At 51.6% G+C, this 19,280-nt stretch overlaps 2 protein-coding genes across 7 annotated transcripts; one reads left to right on the top strand and one right to left on the bottom strand.

Moving 5' to 3' along the window:
• The first annotated feature begins 1,211 nt into the window (after nucleotides 1-1,211).
• MVB12A (multivesicular body subunit 12A) lies at nucleotides 1,212-6,834 on the top strand. 6 transcript variants are annotated; one of them, XM_016209419.2, is made up of 9 exons: nucleotides 1,212-1,378; nucleotides 1,481-1,579; nucleotides 1,707-1,803; nucleotides 2,759-2,885; nucleotides 3,410-3,529; nucleotides 3,602-3,708; nucleotides 4,165-4,226; nucleotides 4,552-4,608; nucleotides 6,467-6,834. In XM_016209419.2, exons 1-9 carry the CDS (start codon nucleotides 1,295-1,297, stop codon nucleotides 6,530-6,532), a joined length of 819 nt encoding a protein of 272 aa, XP_016064905.1. In that variant the 5' UTR covers nucleotides 1,212-1,294; the 3' UTR covers nucleotides 6,533-6,834. The 6 variants fall into 6 exon arrangements, with proteins under 6 accessions (XP_016064905.1, XP_016064909.1, XP_016064906.1 ...); XM_016209423.2 differs by having other exon boundaries at nucleotides 3,348-3,529; nucleotides 6,467-6,518; XM_016209420.2 differs by lacking the exon at nucleotides 6,467-6,834 and adding an exon at nucleotides 4,775-5,863.
• A 3,060-nt stretch (nucleotides 6,835-9,894) lies between these two features.
• TMEM221 (transmembrane protein 221) lies at nucleotides 9,895-13,966 on the bottom strand. Its single transcript, XM_087816803.1, has 3 exons — nucleotides 13,644-13,966; nucleotides 12,910-12,995; nucleotides 9,895-10,364 (listed from the first exon to the last, which is right to left on the bottom strand). Exons 1-3 carry the CDS (start codon nucleotides 13,964-13,966, stop codon nucleotides 9,895-9,897), a joined length of 879 nt encoding a protein of 292 aa, XP_087672929.1.
• Between the last annotated feature and the right edge of the window lie 5,314 nt (nucleotides 13,967-19,280).

Raw genomic sequence — 19,280 nt, forward strand, 5'->3', positions numbered from 1 at the left:
TATGTAAACTTTTAAGATTCTGGCAGGTGTTGTGCAGATCTACTCATCTTACAGTGTTCAAGACAAGCCTCATATGCATTCCCTTGCTTATTAAACTGCCACCTAACCATCTGAAGTGGTCTGCCTCTTTTTAGCCATCTCTGCATGACCTTTGTGTATGGGGGCCAGTTTCAGATTTCACCTGGGGAACTCCTAAGGTTTCAAGCCAACATTCTTCCTAAAGCAGTGGAACTAATGGCGTACTTCAATTGGAACTAGTGGTTTGTTCATTTCTGTATCTCATTGTTGGGTCGTCTTTTCCAGGATGTTTCTTATGGGCATTGACTTGTGAATTTCATGTAACTTTCCTATGTTACTAAATATTCTTCTTCTTTTGATTTCTTGCCCCAATCATTTACAAATATAAAAACCATTCTTGCCCTGGCCAGGTAGCTCATTGGTTAGAGTGTCATTCTAACGTGCCAAGGCTGCAGGTTTGATTCCTGGTCAGGGCACATACAAGAATCAACCAACCGCCTGGCCGGGCGTAGCTCAGCAGTTGAGTATCCACCTAGGATCCGGAAGATCACGGTTCGATTCCCGGGCAGGGAACATGCCTGGGTTGCAGCCTCGATCCCCAGTGGGGGACATGCAGGAGGCAGCTGGTCAATGACGACTCTCTCATCATTGATGTTTCTATCTCTCTCTCTCTCCCTGCCTCTCTCTGAAATAAATAAAAACATATATATATATACATATAAAACTAATTGTATCTGTGAACAAGTCCTCAAGTTATACCAAGTTTTCATGGCTTATGGTGGTCCGTATTTTTTGTTACCTAAGTTAATTGCTGCATAACCCATGAAAGTTTCCTTTGGTATGACTTCCCAGGACTAGAATTGTGGGTTTTCCATTTTTCTCCCCTAAATTTCCCGGGAAACCCAGGAAGAGACTCCACAGACGCTAATAACGCAAGGACTTCTGGGGAACGTAGTTCTCGCTTGCACCAAGCGAGTCTCCTGGCACTGAGCCGGAGTCTTTCCAGCGGAAGTTGCTGGGGCAGATAAGGAAAGGACAGTTGTTTTCCGCAAACGTCTGCGCTCCGCGACGCACCTGGGGGACGCACGGGGCGGTGCCTCCGCGTCCCCATGCGATTGGACCGCGACTTTCCGAGCACACGCAAACGGCGCTTTAGGAGCCCCGCCCTCGCAAGGCCTTCTGGGAGTTGTAGTCCGGACCCCTTACCGAACTCGGCTGCCCGGAGGCGGCTCTGAAGTCCGAGGCGGTCCACCACCTTGGGCGCTTGGCTTGGAGGATGGATCCCGGGCCTGACGCCGCGCCGCTGGCTGGCCTGGCCTGGTCGTCGGCCTCGGCGCCCCCGCCGCGAGGATTCAGTGCGGTGAGCGGCATCGGGGGGCAGGTTGAATGCGGGCGGGTTGAACAGGGGCACCGGAGGCTGCGCCGGGGCAGGAGCCTGGCGCTGACCCACGTCCCGCCGTAGATCTCCTGCACTGTGGAGGGGGCGCCCGCCAGCTTCGGCAAAAGCTTCGCGCAAAAATCTGGCTACTTCCTGTGCCTCAGCACCTTGGGCAGTCTGGAGGTAAGAGGCGCCCACCTCCGGGTCCCCGGGGTCCGCCCACTCCCCCGTCCATTCGCGGGGCCCTGCGCCAGGGGCGCCGTACCTGCTGCTGGGTGACGCTCGCTGTGTTCCCCCACCCAACCCCCAGAATCCGCAGGAGAACGTGGTGGCCGATATCCAAGTCGTGTTGGACAAGAGCCCCCTCCCACCGGGCTTCTCCCCGGTCTGCGACCCCCTGGACTCCAGTGAGGCTCTCGTCGGAGGGTGGCGGTGGGGGCGCATCCCCGCCCCTGACGGGAGGGCCAGGGAGAGGGATGGAAGGATGACAGGCGCGCTTGCTTCTGAGCCTCGGCCACCCCCTCGATTCACTGGGTGCTCACAGGGTTGGCTGAGGACTCGGAGCCCTGGTCCAGGGCGGGGTGACTGGCCCTACCCTGCGTAAAAATGTGCAATTGGCAGTTTCTCTCCTAGAGTAACAACAGCGACCTGTTTTATTACTGTTACTACTACATCTTACACCGCAGGCAAGCTGAACCACGCGCGGTTATCTGTTTCCATTTCCAGGCTTTTTTTGCACACCCCAATTCCTCTTCGGGTTAGCTAACATATCCTCCTCCGCACCCCTTCTCTTCTGGCCCTCCGTGGCCTTGGAGCTGCCCTTCCAGCCCTGAGGGCCCTGCTCTAACCATCTGACTCTCCCTGCCTCACACTGTGTCTTGTCATTTATCTTTGATTCTCAGGGTATAACTATTGATACTGAAGTTAGCTAACTTTTTCTGTAAAGGCCAGATAGTAAATATTTTAGGCTTTGCATGCCAGGTGGTGTCTGTTGCATATTCTTTCCCCAACCCCCAACCCTTTAAAAATGTAAAAACCATTTGTAGGGAAACAGACGTTGGGTGGGATTTGGCTCATGGGCACTTAGTTCTGTCTGATTCCACAGCTATCCATCCTCACTGTGGTGCACATGGTCACCCCGTGAATGCTCCATGTCACCAAAGATGAGCCTGCCCCAAAGGCTCCTAAAGGTTGCATGGAGTTCCCTCCTATGGCTATATCATTCATGATTTAACCACCACCCTAACACCATCCAGGTGACTGCCTTAAACAGTGCCTTGGCAACGGTCATCTTGGAGCCATCTTTGGGTCCCTTCCCTGCTTTTTCCTCTTCTTACTCCCCCCCCCCGCCCCCACTCCCAGAGGCCTCCGTGTCCAAGAAGAAACGAATGTGTGTGAAGTTGGTGCCCCTGGGGGCTGTGGACACAGCTGTGTTTGACATCCGGCTGAGTGGGAAGACCAAGACGGTGCCTGGATACCTTCGAGTAGGGTACAGCCTTTTTTTTTTCTTCAAATTATAAGAGAAAGTTTATTTAGAAAGTTAAGGAGGTAGTAGAAGGGCACTTTGAACTTAGGAGAGAGAAAGGCACAGGTAATGCACCTGGGGGGAAGAAGAAGCTGAGGGGAAAGGCTGCGGCTTTTCCCCAGCCTCTGGCTGCCTTTCTTGCCCTCCAACTCCCATTTGTATGCTCTGACCCTCAGGGACCCCCCTGAGGCCTCCCATTCCTTCTGGCAGCTCTCTGTGCCTCAGTTTTCACATGTTAAAACGGACAGTTGTACTAGTCTTGTAGGGTCATCATGAAGAATAAATGAGTTGGTGTGTCTGAAGTTTATATAGTACAGTGATGGGACCCAGCAGTTGCTTAAGATGTGGGCTGAGATGCTGAAAGGAAAATTCCCTAAAAGGCTGGGATCACCCAGAAGCCTGGTTCCTCCTTTCTTCTCCTGGCAGCTGTTCTCAACCCTGGCTATTCCTTGGGTCAGAACCCTTCTCCCTTGTCCCTCCTCATCTAGGGACATGGGTGGCTTTGCCATCTGGTGCAAGAAGGCAAAGGCCCCTAGGCCAGTGCCCAAGCCCCGAGCTCTCAGCCGGGACATGCAGGGCCTCTCCTTGGATTCACCCAGCCAGCCCAGGTGAGTCCTTGGGCTTGGGATGGGGGCAGTAATGGGGGTCACGGCTGACCTGGGATGTCCCATTGCTACTAGCAAGGGTGGCTTCTCGGAGGGAACTTTGTCCAGACTGGGATCGAGGGCCTCCACCCTGCGGAGGAATGATTCTATCTATGAAGCCTCCAACCTCTATGGCATCTCAGGTGAGTGCAGAGCTGGAAACTGAGGCATGGGGGTGGGGCTCTGCTGGCCAAAGGTTTATACAGCCGGAAAGGGTGGGGCCAAGGTTGAAACCAGGCCTGGCCTCACCTCTTTCTGTAAAGACTGGGCAGGGGGGCTGCCCTGGTCAGTGTGGCTCAGTTAGTTAGAGTGTCCTCCCTTACACCAAAAGGTTTTCGGTTGGATTCCTAGTCAGGGCACGTACCTAGGCTGTGGGTTTAGTCCCCAGTTGGGGTGTGTACAGAATGCAACCAATTTATGTTTCTCTCTCTCTCTCTCAAATCAATAAACATATCCTCTGGTGAGGATTAAAAAAAAAAAAAAAAGACTGGGCAGGAGGAAGGGAGCATGCCGGGTGGGCCTCTGGAGTGGGGTGGGCAGCAGCAGGCCCCAAGCCCCCTGCCCCTCAGCTCCTTACCCCCACCCTGTGCTTTCCTCAGCCATGGATGGGGTTCCCTTCACGCTGCACCCCCGGTTTGAGGGCAAGAGCTGTGGCCCTCTGGTGAGTCTGTGCCCTGGGGGAACTGGTCTGCCCCTGCCCATCACCTTTCTAGCATGGGAACGCAGGGACCATTATCCCAGCCCCCCAGCACTGAGGCCTACATTCCTGGGTTGGTGGCGGCTGGAGACCAAGCGGTGGGGACTGAAGGGCCTCTGTCTGGAATGCGGGCTGCAAGAGGGGCAGCTCAATGCTGGTGGCTAGAGGCTGTGGCAGGAAGAGGGAAGGGATGTTCAGGTAGATATTGAGGAGGGCCCTTCTTGAAGATGAGGGAATAGGGGACCAGGTGGTGGCCTGGGCCCAAGACTGACCTGCCTCTGTCCACCAGGCCTTCTCTGCCTTTGCTGATCTGACCATCAAGTCGCTGGCGGACATTGAGGAGGAGGTAGGTGCTGGGACCCTCCCCCATACCAGGCCACCGCAGTCTCCCCCAGCTGTACCCAACCTCTCCAGGGCTGGAGATCACTTAGTCCCTAAGTGGCCCCCCACTCCATGTTCCTCACAGCACCCCTCACAGCCCCTCCCTCACTCTGTGCTCTCCCCCTCCCCAGTACAACTACGGCTTCGTGGTGGAGAAAACAGCAGCTGCGCGCCTGCCCCCCAGCGTGTCATAGCCCCTTGCCCCTTCCAGGGAAGAGGTCCCTGCCCCACCCTAGCCCATGTTGGGGACCTTAGCAGCACAGGGCATTCTGGACCCTCAGGCACATGGGGAGCTGCCACCCCAAAGGGGATGGACCTGGCTACTTGGTGATGGGGTTTCCTGCCCCCAGGCCCTGTAAGGCAGGGGTGGGGGCTAGATGGGAACTGGTGCCTTCGAGTCATTTGTGTCAAAACTTTCTGGTGCCCAAAGGCCACACAGCTGTCCTCTGGGCAATAAACACTATGCTGTCTGTTGTCTGGAGTCCTGATGCTGGCCCTGAGTGTGGCTCGTGGTCTTCACCTTGTGCAAGCCAGGGCAGCCATGCACCCAGCAAGTGGGTGAAATCTTGGAGGGGAGGTGGCCCTGTTGCTACTCCCATTCCACAGAATGGGAAACTGAGGCTCAGTGAGGGCCTGTGCCAGGATTCTAGATCACAAAGAAGACCCAGTCCTGCTCCTCTATCCTTGTGTATCGCAGTAATAATAGTAACAGCTATCATTTATCATGGGGACCACTTCTGCAACACCTTAGGCATCTTATTTAATCCTGTCTACAGCCTGGTGGGAAGCTCCTGTTTTGTCACCACTTTACAGACAGGGAAACTGAAGCAGGGTACTGCTAAGGTCACAGCTGGGATTCGAACCCAGAGCCTGCTCTCAACCAGAAAGCTGTTTCGTGCGTCCCTTTTCCTCTGCTGTGCTGTGGACGCAAATGGTCGATCCTTGTTATCCCCAGTAGCTCTGTTTTATAAGGTTGTGGCAAAAATTGAGTTAGTGAATACTGGGTTCCTTGGGAAAACAGTGGGTTTCCACAAGTAACTCTGGTCACATTTTTGTCATGTGATTGATACCTTGTTTTGTGTGTTTCAAGACACCTTGTTTATTATATATATATATACTGATTTGTTAACATTGAACTCACTGCCAACAGCAGTGTAACTCAACTCCTGAACGAAGCTCATCTAACACTTTCTCTGAAGGCACGTGGCAGCCTTTAGGAGCTTAGGGACACCAGACAGCACTTCAGCACCACACTTGGGGGCCTTTTTTTGTTTTTTTAAAAATGTTTTTATTGATTTCAGAGAAAGGAAGGGAGAGGGAGAGAGATAGAAGCATCAATGATGAGAGAGTCATTGATCGGCTGCCTCCCTCACGCCCCCGACTGGGGATCGAACCTCAATCTCCTGGATCATAGGTCGATGCTCAACCGCTGAGCCACGTTGGCCAGGCATGGGGGCCTTTTTAAACAGTGAAATGCCAAGGAAAAGCACAAAAATGTGAAAAATAGACTGAAAAAAAGACTCGTTTACAATCTGCGAGCTGGAACAAGAAGGCAGTGTCACCTTGTTCCACCTCAGCTGGGAACATGTGCCTCCCAGACTCAACTTTCTCCCTGCTCTGTGCATGTCCTCCAATGACCAGGAAAGCACCAGGGGTATTTTGATTTGCAAGGTTACAAATAAATTTTAGCTGGTAAGAGAATTTGCAAACATGGAATCTGCAAATAATGAGAGTTGACTGTATTTGTGAAATTAACTGCCCCAGGCTGTCTTTCTGTCACATGTGTGCTTCTCTCTTTTCTGCTCTCCCCCACATCCCTGTAGCATCAAGGTGGCCCAGGTTCTGCTGCCATCAGGAATGCCCCCAGATCTCTGGCTCAGAAAGGCTAAGGCTTATTTCCCATGCATACCATGTGCCCGCAGTGGTGAAGCAGCAGACTCTGCTGGTCGTAGTTGTGTGGAAATCCACCTGAAGGGGGCGGCCACCATCTCGCCCTGACAGTGGGATGGACTCAGAAAAGTCTTGCGCTATCAGTTAACTGCCCTGGCTGAGAAGTACCTTGTTCAAGTTCTGCTCACAGCTCATTGGCCAGAATGGGTCCCACGGGGCCTGAAAGGACCACCCAACTGGGCCCTTGTGTCTAACAACTCTGCCCCAGGAGTCTGAGGGGGCAGGGGGACTGCCCTGCACAAGGGTTTGAGGGGAGAGGGTTCCCTTGCCTGGTCTGAGGAGAGACAAAGTTCTACACTCAGGGTCTGATGGGGGAGGCAAGCTTCTGCTCTGAGGTCAGAGGAAGGAGGCAAAACCCTGCTCTGAGGGTCTAATAGGGGAGACAGCTGTCTTGGAGGGGGTGGGGGGAGACCATGCAAAAGGTACCCCCTCCCCCACACACTTAGCTGCCTTGAGAAAAGTAGGCCTCCGGTGCTAAGATATCTCCCCCATCTCTCCCTCTGGACTCTGCCAGCCCCTGCCAGGTCCTGCCCAGGCTGCTCTGGCGCCAGCCTGGGAATTCAATCTGGCTGGAAAGCAAAGGCTGTTTGTTTTCCCCGGTTGCCTTCTCGGCCACCCCGAAACCAGCCCTGGATCATTTTCCAGGGTAACTGTGTGTGATCCAGGCCCTTGTATGACCTGTGCTGGCCTCTGGTCTAACTGGACCCAAGCTGCCATATGACCCTGCAAAATCCCAACCCTCTGAGCCCTGCTAGGCCTGGACCCTCATAGCATCTGGGAGGGTTCAGGGCCACATCAATCCAAACAGCCCCAGGCTGAGCTGACATCAGCTTGGGCTACAGGGGGAGTGAAGCCTTACCTTTTCCACCTTTTGCTCGCTCCTGGGCGCTGCGAGCTAGGCATTGCAGGAACCTAGGTACCGAGAGGGACGAGGGACATTTCTGGAGAGACACAGTCCCAGCTCCAGTGCTGGTGACCCTGAGTAGTAACTTAACCTCTGTCCTCCCAGAACATTTCATCACCCCAACAGGACACTCCACTAGCAATCACTCCCTCATTCTCTTCTCCCTGCCCCTGGCAACCACCAGTCTGCTTTCTATCTCTGTGGATGTGCCTACTCTGGACATTTTCATATAGATGGAATCATACAATATGTGACCTTTTGTGCCTGGCTCCTGTCACTCAGTGTGATGTTTCCAAGGTTCACCCACATTGTAGCGCGTGTCAGTGCTTCATTTTTATGGCTGAGTAATATTCCATTAGGTAGATGGACCACATTTTGTTCATCCATTCGTTTATGAACACTTTCGGTGATTGTCTCTAGTGTTACCGTGAACATGCTTGTACAAGGATTTGTGTGAACACCCGTTTTCAATCCTTTTAGGCCTCTTTATGTTTTGTACTCCCACCCTAGTCCTGGCCCTGGGGATGAGGCCAAGGCGTCCAGCTTCTAGTTCCCCTGACCAATCCAGAAGATGAGGCCCTCTGCGCTGGCCGCCAGCCAGGGTCGTTCCTTCTCTTTCTCCTCTCTCTTCCACCCTCAGTCCCCAAGGCTGCCCCAAGTTCTCAGAAACTGGAGTCTTCAGTATCCTCAGGTACCTGCTCTGTCCTGGATCCCTGTGATGGGGTTCCAGCCATTGCTGCTGTGTAGCTTCACTCCTCGGACCTCAGCTTCCCCATTTGTGAGGCGGGTTGTCCTGGAGATTAACTGAGGACAGGAAAGCACCTGGCCCGAGCACCTGCAGTACCAGGCGTGATAAAAACGTAACATTTATTCTTGTTTTACCCTCCTTGTTGCTACTCATCATGCCTGCCAAGAGCCCATGCTCACTGGACACCCGTGTCAGGCCACGGAGGATGCTCACGTACATTATGTGTTGACCCCACTCCACTGGTGAGGAGGAAGTCTGTGCAGCTTCCCAGGGACCCAGGGAAGAGATGGCCAAAGCTGTGATCAGCTGGGGCCCTACCCAGGGTCAGGCTTGGGGACCAGTCCTCCTGCTGTGCGCTGTCACTTCTCTGCCCATTGGGAAGAGTCCCAGGGAAGTTTCCTTTGCTGTGGCTGAGCCTCCACTGCACGGTGGCCTTGGAGTCCCCATGTAGCTCAGAAAGGGGCAGGCTGGAAAACTTCTGGGGACATCTGTACATTTGGGGTAGGAGTAGGGGGGGTCAGCCTGTCCCTACCCCCAATAAAATTTACATGCATGAGGATTTGTGGGAGATGGTTCCCAAGGCAATCCCCCTGTTTCCCACTCCTGCCCTTCCCGCCCTCACTCCTGTCACCCCACCCCTTACCCCAAGCCTGGGCTTGGCCACAAAGCACATTCAGATGTGGCTCAAGTGACATGGAGAAAGTGAGGGCTAGTTTATTTGCAGGTCCTGCAGGATGGGAGTGAGGCAAGGGCCGCTGGAGACTCCTAGGGCTCCGAGTTATCCACTCCAAGCCTTGTCAGTTTTGTGAGCCCCAGAAACTGGCCATCAGCCCATCTTTTCCAGCTACCAGGTGCCCCGACTGACAGCAGCACAGGCTGACACACATTGACAACCTACTATGCACAGGCCCCTGGAATGGCTTACAGAGTTTCATGGGAGCCCTAGGCAGAGGGACCAATTCTGTCCCCATTTTATAGACAAGGAAATTGAGACATGGAGTGGTGAAGCCCTCAGCCACAGACCCACAGCCAGGAGTCTGGGTGTAGCCCTTCAGGGCTGCTGTGGCCCTGGGCTGCTCTGAGCTCTGCACACAAAGGTTTCAAACGCTCACAGACCGGAAGGAGTCGCAGAGACTTGCACTGTCAGCAGCATGGGGGTTACAGGACCTGGCTCTGATGCTCAGTACTGGCCGGGGGACCCTTGGTGAGCCACTGCCCCTCTGTGGGCCTCGGTTTCCTCATCTGTAAAATGGACGGAGACATTTAGAGAACCACTGCCTAAGCCCCACTCTCCCCTCCTGCCTATCATAGAACCTCATTTGTCTTCTCAGCTACATTTCCCAGTCTCCCCTGTAGCAAATTGTGGCCATGTGACTGTTCTGGTCAGTGAAGTATAAGCAGAAAGGCCCCAAGGCCTCTCAGGAAGACTTTGAAAAGATGCTGAGCCAGCCCTGGCCTCTGCTTTTCTCTGAATGAGGACGTGAAGGCCCTGGCAGCCACTTTGTGCCATGAGGCAATCTTGAGGACAAAAGCCAGGGATGCTGTGAACTGAAAGAGAAATCAAATTGTATTGCTACTGTGACTGATCCTGGGCATATCTCTACAGAGTGCTCTTTACCTGACACCAACTCTGTCCCTGATACCTGAGCTCACACCAGTGTGGAGTCTTTCCCCGAACCCCCTGGCTTGTGGCCCAGCATGCTGCGCATCTCATGAGTGACTCCTTCCCAGTGCCCACCACCAGCCAACAACGTCCGGTGCATGCGGGATGCAGGCAGGCTGCTCTCCTGGCTGCCCCTCACAGCTGCAGGCAGCGAGGCAGTGACTGAGGGTCTGAGGGGGTCCCCAGGGTCTAGGCAGAATGAGTAGGGAGTTTGGTGGTGGGTACCCTGCTGGGGCTGAGCCCCGGGGCTGGCCTTGGAGACTTCAGTGGAGCGGACAGGGTCGTCTTCAAAGTGCGGTGGGGACAGCTCATGGAGGCCACGGCGGGTGGCTCGGGCAGCCCGGAGCAGAGTGTGGGTCAGTACGGCCACCAGGGCCAGGGCACCCAAGCCGAGGATGGAGGCGGCTGCTGCTCCCGTCTCAATCTCAAAGAGCAGCAGGGCATAGATGGACAGTGCTGAGGAAGGAAATATTTCTCATTTATTCAGTCAACAAACATTTGCTCCCCAAGCCCCAGGAGAGCTTCCCAAGGAGGGGGCAGTCATTCAAAACTGTCCAACATGGTAGGCACATGGATTAACTCATCTAATCCTATCACAACCCACAAATATATCATCACGATGCCAATTTTACCGTAAAAGGGTAAGTTTTGTTATGTGTACTTTACCACGATTAAAACAACCCAGATCTCAGGTTTTCTGAATCCCTGTGATTGGCCTTGAGTGAATCATGCTCCTCTCTGGCCTCAGTTTGCTGATCTGAACAAGGCAGTTGGTGACCTGACCTTGAGGACCTATACTGGTTCTCTGTCACCCTGCCCAGCATTCAGTTGGCACCATTCTCTACTGTGGGGACTATCCTATGCACTGTAGAACATTTACCAGAGTCTACCCACTAGATACCAATAGGACCCTAAATGTCTCCAGGTATTGCCAAATATCCTCTGGGGTACAGAATCAGCCCCCATTGAGAACTGCCAGTCCAGTCCCTATCCCCACCCTGGTGGCTGGTCTAGGAGCTCTGACCCACCCCTGTGGCATCAGTGATGTATGTACTACTGAACCTAAGCTTGGCCAATCAGAACATTGCTTCCCTAGTTGTAGTGATTGGTCCAGGGCTTTCATACGACCCAAGCTCAGGCAATTAGAGTCAGCCCTAAGACTTCTGCTTGGGATATGAGGACCCAGGAATTTTCTTACTGCAACCCCTGGGGAACTAGTAAAAGAGAAGCCCAGGGCTGACAGAGGACCTCTTGGCACTTTGTGGGGTGTTTTTATGCCTCTGGCTCTGCATTCTTGCTTTTGAAGATGCCACATTGCATCACATCTGACATATTAAAGTGAGGCCAAAGACCTTTTTGCTCTAAACATTTTCCCCCCCAAATTATAAGAAAGTTTGTTTAGAAAGTTACAGAGGTAGAAAAGGTGAGCCAGCCGGGCTATGTGGGCTTAGGAAACAAGTTACAGAGGCAAAAGAAGGGCGCTTGGAACTTAGGAAAAAGAGAACACGCCTGGGGAAGGAGAGGGGGAAAGGCACAGGTGTGCTCGAGAGACAAAGAGCGTGCCACCCTAACTAATTTTTGAAAAGGTCTTTATATAATTATTCTTTGACTCTGGTTAGCAATGAATGGAGGATTGGCTGGACATACTGGGAATTCTTGCCAAGGAGGAAGAATTCCTTGTCACCTAACCTCAGAAGGAATCTAGATGGGAGTTGAATGAATTCTTCTTAATTTAATGCTTAAGGAGACTGACATAGTTACCTTTTTGTCTCCCTTTGTGAGTTTTCTCATATTTTACAATGAGGATAGTTTATTCTCTAAGTCTCCAACATTTTTGCTGGCTCATGAAAAGACTGGAGGTTGTAGGCATTATGTCGAAAGCACAGGTACAGGCACCCGTCTTAGGGGAAGAGGGGAAACGAAGCATTTCTGATGGCCTCATTTGAGCACCTGGATGCAGTCACACCTGAGGCCAGCAAGCCCCAGAGTCACTCCATCCACTCTCTTTTTTAAAAAAACCATATCTGGAGCATTTTATTAAGCCAAACAGCAAAAGTTATGCAGAGTTCCCTGCACTTTATATACAAATTCGCACAATGAGCCCTAGGCTCACATCTCATAAATACATATTTTAATTGTATCTCCTAAACTTCTATTTCTCTACTGTGGGACTAAGAAAAAAATAATAGCAAAGCCCTGTTTTTCATTCAGCTGAATATTTTCTCTTCCAGTAAAACAGGTTGTTTATCAGGTAGCTGGGGATCTGTGTATGACTCAGCATGGAGTCTACGGACCATCAACACATTTTTCAAGATTGCAACAAAATATAAGATGTCAGGAGTCTCTTTAAAAAAAACTTAATGATTTGATGCCTTTACCAGCAGGTGTGGGTGAGAGAACAGTGATCTAAGAAAAGTTATTACAAGTCAGGGAAGAGAGGGTGATGTGTCCTCTGGCACCCAGCTAATTATTTTTACTCTGCTTCATATTTGGGGGTTTAAAATTGCATTTCTGGTTTATAAATCATATCACCCCTCCCCCCCAGCCATTCTTGAGCTGGAAATTCTGATATTTGTAACTGAAACAGTTTTTTGCTAATGCCAACCTCTGAAACACTATCTCCCGAAGCCACCAAGGACGTAGAAAATTTTGTTCAAAGCAAACGTAGAAAACTGATGGATCAGAAGTGTTCTGAAGACAAGAACCATTTATGAACCCTCCCCTCCTCCACTGGAGCCAGGTGCCATCTTCCGGCTTTTATGGGGGTTAACTCAAAATCCTCTCAGCAATTCAATGGAGCAACAAATTTATCATCCCATTGTACTGATAAGGAAACTGAGGCACAGAGGGGCTTTTCCCAAGGCCCCCGAGTGAGAAAGTGTCAGAGCCAAGAGTCAAACACAGGCAGGGTGGCTCGGGAGTGGACCCTCATTATGGGACCATTAGCCCTGGCCATCCCAACCCAAGGCCGCACACCCCACATCCTATCCCCAGCACGCACCTGCTAAGTAGACAGAGACCCCGCAACAGAAGAGGCCAAGGGCCACATGTCTGAGGAGGCGGCAGTCGTAGAAAAACCAGTCAGACCTAGGATGAAGGGGGGCAGGGAGAAAGGACTCAGGAGCTGGAGCTGGCTGGGGCAGGCTGGGGAGGGAGGGGTAGCCCAGCTTTGGGGGAAACAAGATCTGTGTGAGGATCCATCCACTCACCTGTCCTTTCAGGTAAATGTTCACCACCATTTACCATCCATCCATCCCCGTCACGTATTCAGCCATACAGCTACCCATCCATTTAACCATGCCCCATAAATGCATCCATCCACCAACTCATGCATTTATCACCCATCCATCACCTGCCAACGCCAACCCCAATGCCCTGGTCCCTCTGCACTAAGAGCTTAATGTGCCCTAAATGACAAGCACTCTCAACACCAAAGCTAGCTGACTCCGGGCCCTCTCTGAGCCTCAGTCGCCACACCTGTAAAATGGGTGGTAGTGGTGGGGTCACAGCAGTAGTTTCACCTGCTGTAAATCTGCAATTAATATAGACTGGAAGGGAGGCGGGGATGTCAGAAAGGAGGGGGGCGTAGAGGAGGACCAGACGGAGGGGGCAGGGAGTCACGATCAAGGGGTGGGGGAAGGAAGGGAAGCTCTCCCCCAGCCTGGGGCCCAGAGAGGGGCAGTGGCCCGCCTGGGCTCGCCTAGCTCTGGCCGGGCGGAGGGGCCAGTCCCCTACCTGCCGGGGCCCGGCCGCCCCCTGGCCAGCTCGGCGCCCAGGTGGCCGAGGAGCGCGGCGAGCAGCAGGCAGGTGAGGCCCAGCACCAGGGCGAGCGCGGCGAGCGCGGCCGCCAGCGGCAGCAGCGCCCCGGCCGCGTCCTCGGGCAGCCCCGGGCCGGTGCCCAGCTCCGGACCCAGCCCGTCCGCTCGCGGCCCCCGCAGCTCCGCGCGGCCCGCCTGCAGCTGGAACAGCAGCTGCGCGCCCAGCGCCGCCAGGACGGCCGCCGGGACGCCCAGGAGGATCATCGCGGCCAGCACCCGGCCGCTGTACGAGAGGGTCATGGCGGGGTGCTGCGGGCCAGGGCAGTCGAGGAGAAAGGTTTTCCTGGGCAGGGAGGTTGGGAATGGCGGGGACCCCCGAGGGGGCGGGGCCGCAGGGCTGTTTGAAAGCTCAGGGGCTTCAGGGGCCTCGGGGTACTGGTCGCAGTGGGGACGAGGGAGCTCTGCGAAAACTTGAGAGTCTTTTCTCCTCCTACAACCGACCCCGCGGGCGCCCCTCCCGGCCTCCGGTGCCGGCGGGGCGGGGCCAAAAGGGGCGGGGTTGGCCCCATCCAGAGATCCCTACAGGTCCCTAAACTCATTAAAGTATCCCCCCATCGCTGGCCTAAGCACCTGTTTCATTGCTGCTTATTTGTTAAATAATTTATTTTTTATCTTCACTCGAGGATATTTTTCCCATTGCTTCCCAGAGGGGGGGGGGAGAATTGGTTGCCTCCCGCACGCATCTCAACCGGGCTGCAACCAGCCCGCAATCGAGGCTCGTGCCCCTTTGGTCGGAATCAAACCCAGAGCCCTTCAGTCTGAGGGCCCACGTTCTAATCACTGAGCCAAACCAGCTAGGACTTATTGTTGTTTTTTTAAAAAGAAACTTGGGCCCTAGCTGGTCCGGCTCAGTGATTAGAGCCAGACTGAAGGGTCCTGGCTTTGACTCCGTTGGATTTCGCCCAAGGGCAGGTACCTAGGTTGCAGGCTCAGCCCCAGCCCTGGTCGGCTCCAGAGCGGGAGCAACCAATGGATGTGTTTCTCTCACATCGATGTCTCTCTCTCTCTCTCTGTCTCTCTCTGAAAAGCAATGGGGGGGTGGGGAGGAAAAAAGAAACTTGGCCCTGGCCAGGTGGCTTAGTTGGTTGGCGTGTCTTCCGATACACCAAAAAGGTTTCTGTTGGATTCCCTGGGGGGCACATACCTAGGTTGCAGGTTCAATCTCCAGTCAGAGGAGGCAACCAATGAGTGTTTCTCTCTCACGTGGATGTCTGCCCCCCCTTCCTCTCTCTCCAAAATCAATAAACATTGAGGATTAAGTAAATAAACTTGAATAAATTTTAAAATAATTCACTTTGATAACTTAGTCTCTAACTTCAGACCTTGCGATTGTTTATTTCCTGATTGCTCACCCTCTTTCAAACCTTTGCAGAAATGTCGCCTCCTTGGCAAGGCCCTCCTGGGCCCCACTTAGTACTTTGCTGCTAGGCTTAGTTCTAACCATGGCACTTTTTTTGTTACTATTTTTTTTTCCTTTTTATTGAATTTATTGGGGTGACATTGGTTAACAAAATTATACACGCTTCAGGTGCACAATTCCACAACGCATCATCTGTACACTGTATGTGTTCACCACCCCAAGTCAAGTCTCCTTCCATCACCATTTATTGCCCCACTATTTTTAAATTTTTATTATTATTTTTTAAACCTCTTCCAAGGATAGGAGATTTTTTTCCATTGCTTTTCAGAGAGAGTGGAGGGGAGAAAAACGAGAGAGAGAAACATCGATGTGAGAGAGACACATTGATTGGTTGCCTCCTGCATGCACCCTGACCAGGGCCGGGATGGAGCCTGCAACCAAGGTATGTGCCCTCGGCTGTAATCAAACCCGGGACACTTCAGTCCAAGGGCTGATGCTCTAACCACTGAGCAAAAATGGCTAGGGCTATTTTTTTTTTTTAAGTTTTAAAAATGGAGGTGAAATTTACATGACAAAGTTCACCGTTTTAAAGTAAAAATTCAGTGGCATCTGGTTCATTCACAATGTTGTGCAACCATCATCTCCATCTAAGTCCAGGATATTTTCATCACCCCAAAAGGAGACTCCCGTTAGCAGTCACTCCCTTCCCCCAGCTACTGGCAACCACTAATTGATTTTCTGTCTCTATGCATTTGCCTGTTCTGGACATTTCATATAAATGGAATCACACCCAATGTGGTCTTGTCCTTCACTGCCTGGCTTTTGTCACTCAGCAGAGTTTTAGAGGTTCATTCACAACGTAGTGTGTGTCAGTGCTTCATTCCTTCCTCCCCCCGCAAAATCCTCATCCTAGGAAATTTTTCCATTGCTTTTCACAGAGAGAGGGAGAAAGAGAGAAACATAGATGTGAGAGAGACACATCCATTGGTTGCCTTCTGCACTCGCCCCAACTGGGGCCAAGGATCAAGCCTCCAACCGAGGTATGTGCCCTTGGCTGAAACCAGACCTGAAACCCTTCAGTCTGAGGGCCAACACTCTAACCACTGAGCCAAACTGGGTAGGCCTTCATTCATTTTTATGCTGAATAATATTCCATTGTATGAATGGACCATATTGTTTATCCATTCATTCTCTGAAGGACATTTTCCCACCTTTTGTCAGTTGTGACTAGTGCTGCTATGAGCATGTGTGAACAGCGATTTGTTTGAGTCCCTGGTGGTTTTTTTTTTGTATATACCAGGAGTGGAATGGCTGGGTCATATGGTCATTCTATATTTAACTTATGTTTTCCACAGTGGCTGTACTATTTTTCATTCCCACAAGTAGTGTACCAGGGTTCCAATTTATTCATTTCCCCACCAACACTTGTTATTTTGTTTTTGTTTTACTATATTCATCCTACTGATGTGAGGTGATATCTCACTGCATTTAAATATATATATATATAGCCCGGCCGGGCATGGCTCAGCAGCTGAGCATTGGCCTAGGATCCAGGCAATCAGGGTTTGATTCCTGGTCAGGGCACATGCCTGGGTTGTGGGCTCGATCAATGACTCTCTCTCATCATTGATGTTTCTATCTCTCTCTCTGCCTCTCCTTTCCTCTCTCTGAAATCATTAAAGATATATTTTTTTAAAAAGTATTAAAAAAAAATAAAAATAAAAAAATAAATATGTATTTTTATTGATTTCAGAGAGAGGAAGAGAGAAATAGAAACATCAGTGATGAGAGAATCATCAATTGGCTGCCTCCTGCAGGCCCCTACTGGGGACTGAGCCTGCAACCCAGGCATGTGCCCCGACCAGAAATGGAACTGAGAACTCCCGGTTCACGTCAGAACACTCAACCACTGAGCCATGTCCGCTGGGCTCACTGCAGTTTTGATTTGCATTTCCCTAGTGGCTTCTGATGGTGAGCACCTTTTCATGGACTTTTTGGCCATTTGTGTATCTTTTTTGGAGAGATGTCTATTCACATCCTTTGCTTATTTTTTTATTTTTTATTTTTTTAATTGAAGAGAGGGGACTGGAGAGACACCTCCCGTACGAACCCCAACCAGGAACCTGGGCATGTGCCCTGACCAGGAATCAAACTGGAGACCTTTCGGTGCAGGAAACAACACTCAACCAACTGAGCCATACCAGCCAGGGCCCTTTGCTTATTTTTCAATCCCGTTGTGCGGTTTCCCCCATTTTGCATCCGGCAGTTTCCCAATGTCCGGGCGCCCCCTGCTGGTGGGCTGTGCCAGAACAGGAAGGTGGCCCTAGTTCCACTAACCTGTTGTGTTCCCTTAGTGTCGCTGACTACACTCAGCACACAGCAGGCCCTCAATAAATGCTTGCTGAACCCATGAATGAATGAATGGCTTGGTACCCCTGTTCTGGAATTCTTGCAAAACGTGAAATATTAAATCTAAAACTGGTTTCACAGGTAACACATTCCTGATAGATCCAGAACAGAATGAATGAGTCGTCCTGGCCCCTGCCTTAATGCATTCAGGTCTGAAAGACGCATAGTCATCACCTGGGCTTTACAGATGAGGAAGCTGAGCATAGGGAGGTGTGCTGACTCCCTAGGTCACACAGCTTAGCACAGGCAGGGTGATATTCGAACCCAGCAGCCTGGCTCCGATCCACTGCTCTATACAATTTCACAGACACACTGGTTTTGAATTTCCAGGTCTCTCTCCTGATTTTGGGGGTCTTTTTGGTTTCAAATTTTGAGGCTCTTCTGGGAAGAGTTTAAGGGCCCTGAGCCCTCAGCCTAGTGTCTTACAGATAAAATGACCTTGGGGGAAACTATGGGTGACTCTGTATACAGCTCCATGTGGCCTCCTTCTTTGCTGTGTGACTTTGGACAAGTCCCTAACTTCCCTGTGCTTCCTCATTTGTAACAAAAATTAGTTCATTCATTCAATTTACCAGGCTTCAGCCCAACATACCCAGACTCTTTCTTCATTACCAAAGTTAGGATGAATTTTCCATGTTTTACAGGTAAGGAAAAGTCCCAAATTAAGGTAGCTGGGGTTCAGCGACTCATTTGGAACAAAGCCCCAGCTCTGTTCTCGGTGTTGGAGATACACAGATGTAAGGCAGTTACGTTTATTCATTCGACAAATATTGAGGGGGAGCCCACCCTGTGCCTGTTCCTAGGCTCTGGGGACCCAGTGGTGACTAAAGCAGGCCCAGTTTGCCCTTCTGGGGCTAATGACCTGGTGGGGAGATAGAAATACAAGCTTAAGTGGACAAGTAAAGGGACAAGTCTACAGCGGCCAAAGGTCATTACAACACTCTTAGAGTTCACCATTATTTGTTGGGGGCCTGAGGAAGCGTGGTTCACAGATACCAAGACCTGGCCCTTCCCTTTGTGCGTAGGTGACTTCCTAGTTTGGTGGTGTCTGGCTTCAGTTTGGAACGTTAACCCTGCAAGTGGATGACACTCGGTGGGTGACACTCTGAGGGTGATTTTGTCTGTGTTGGCCAGGCACCAAGCTGTCCCTTCCTCACTACTGCTGGAGGGTCATGACTCCTGTTTACCAGGAAGGATGAGACCCGGAGAGGGCCAGCAACTTGCTCACGTCACACAGCCCAAGAGGACAGGGAGTGGATTCCCCTGCCTCACTGCCCAGGTGGGAAAGGCTGACCACTGTGAGCTGGAGGGAATAATAATAATAAAGATATTGATGGGTCACGCGTCCTGTGATTTGCCCTGGAAGGACATTTTAAAACTTTCTTTTCTAGCCCTGGCTAGTGTTGCTCACAAGGTGGCGGGTTTGATTCCCAATCAGGGCACATACCCGGGTTGTGGGTTTGATCCCCAGTTGGGGCACGCGCGATTTATGTTTTTTTCTCTCTCTCTCTCCCCTTTCCTCTCTCTAAAATATCAATTAAAAAACCCCCAAACCTTTTTATTTTAAAAGCTGTAAGCGAGCCTGCAACCTGGTATTAGGTATACTGAATTTAATAGCCATTATCACGCGGGGTCCAATGCACAGGTGGGTTTACTGAGGTCCACAAAGGGGAAACTGGCTGGAACCTGAAACAGGTGGCACCACCAACCTGATCCTCATTGTCCTCACCTGCAGATTGTGGATTAAGGGTGAGAATAAAATGAGGCGCCTACTAGTCCAGTCCC

The sequence above is a fragment of the Miniopterus natalensis genome, chromosome 4 (genome assembly GCF_054644295.1).
Source record: "Miniopterus natalensis isolate mMinNat1 chromosome 4, mMinNat1.hap1, whole genome shotgun sequence".
NCBI lineage: Eukaryota > Metazoa > Chordata > Mammalia > Chiroptera > Miniopteridae > Miniopterus > Miniopterus natalensis.

What these genes read in the sequence shown, in the direction of transcription:
- MVB12A (XM_016209419.2), top strand. Translation starts at nt 1,295, where the DNA reads ATGGATCCCGGGCCTGACGCCGCGCCGCTGGCTGGCCTGGCCTGGTCG. An exon ending in CTGCGACCCCCTGGACTCCA is followed by an intron (nt 1,804 to 2,758) that starts GTGAGGCTCTCG and finishes CCCCACTCCCAG; the next exon opens with AGGCCTCCGTGTCCAAGAAG. An exon ending in TGGCGGACATTGAGGAGGAG is followed by an intron (nt 4,609 to 6,466) that starts GTAGGTGCTGGG and finishes ACATCCCTGTAG; the next exon opens with CATCAAGGTGGCCCAGGTTC.
- TMEM221 (XM_087816803.1), bottom strand. Translation starts at nt 13,966, where the DNA reads ATGACCCTCTCGTACAGCGGCCGGGTGCTGGCCGCGATGATCCTCCTG. An exon ending in GGGCGGCCGGGCCCCGGCAG is followed by an intron (nt 12,996 to 13,643) that starts GTAGGGGACTGG and finishes CCTTCATCCTAG; the next exon opens with GTCTGACTGGTTTTTCTACG. An exon ending in GGTCTCTGTCTACTTAGCAG is followed by an intron (nt 10,365 to 12,909) that starts GTGCGTGCTGGG and finishes TTCCTTCCTCAG; the next exon opens with CACTGTCCATCTATGCCCTG.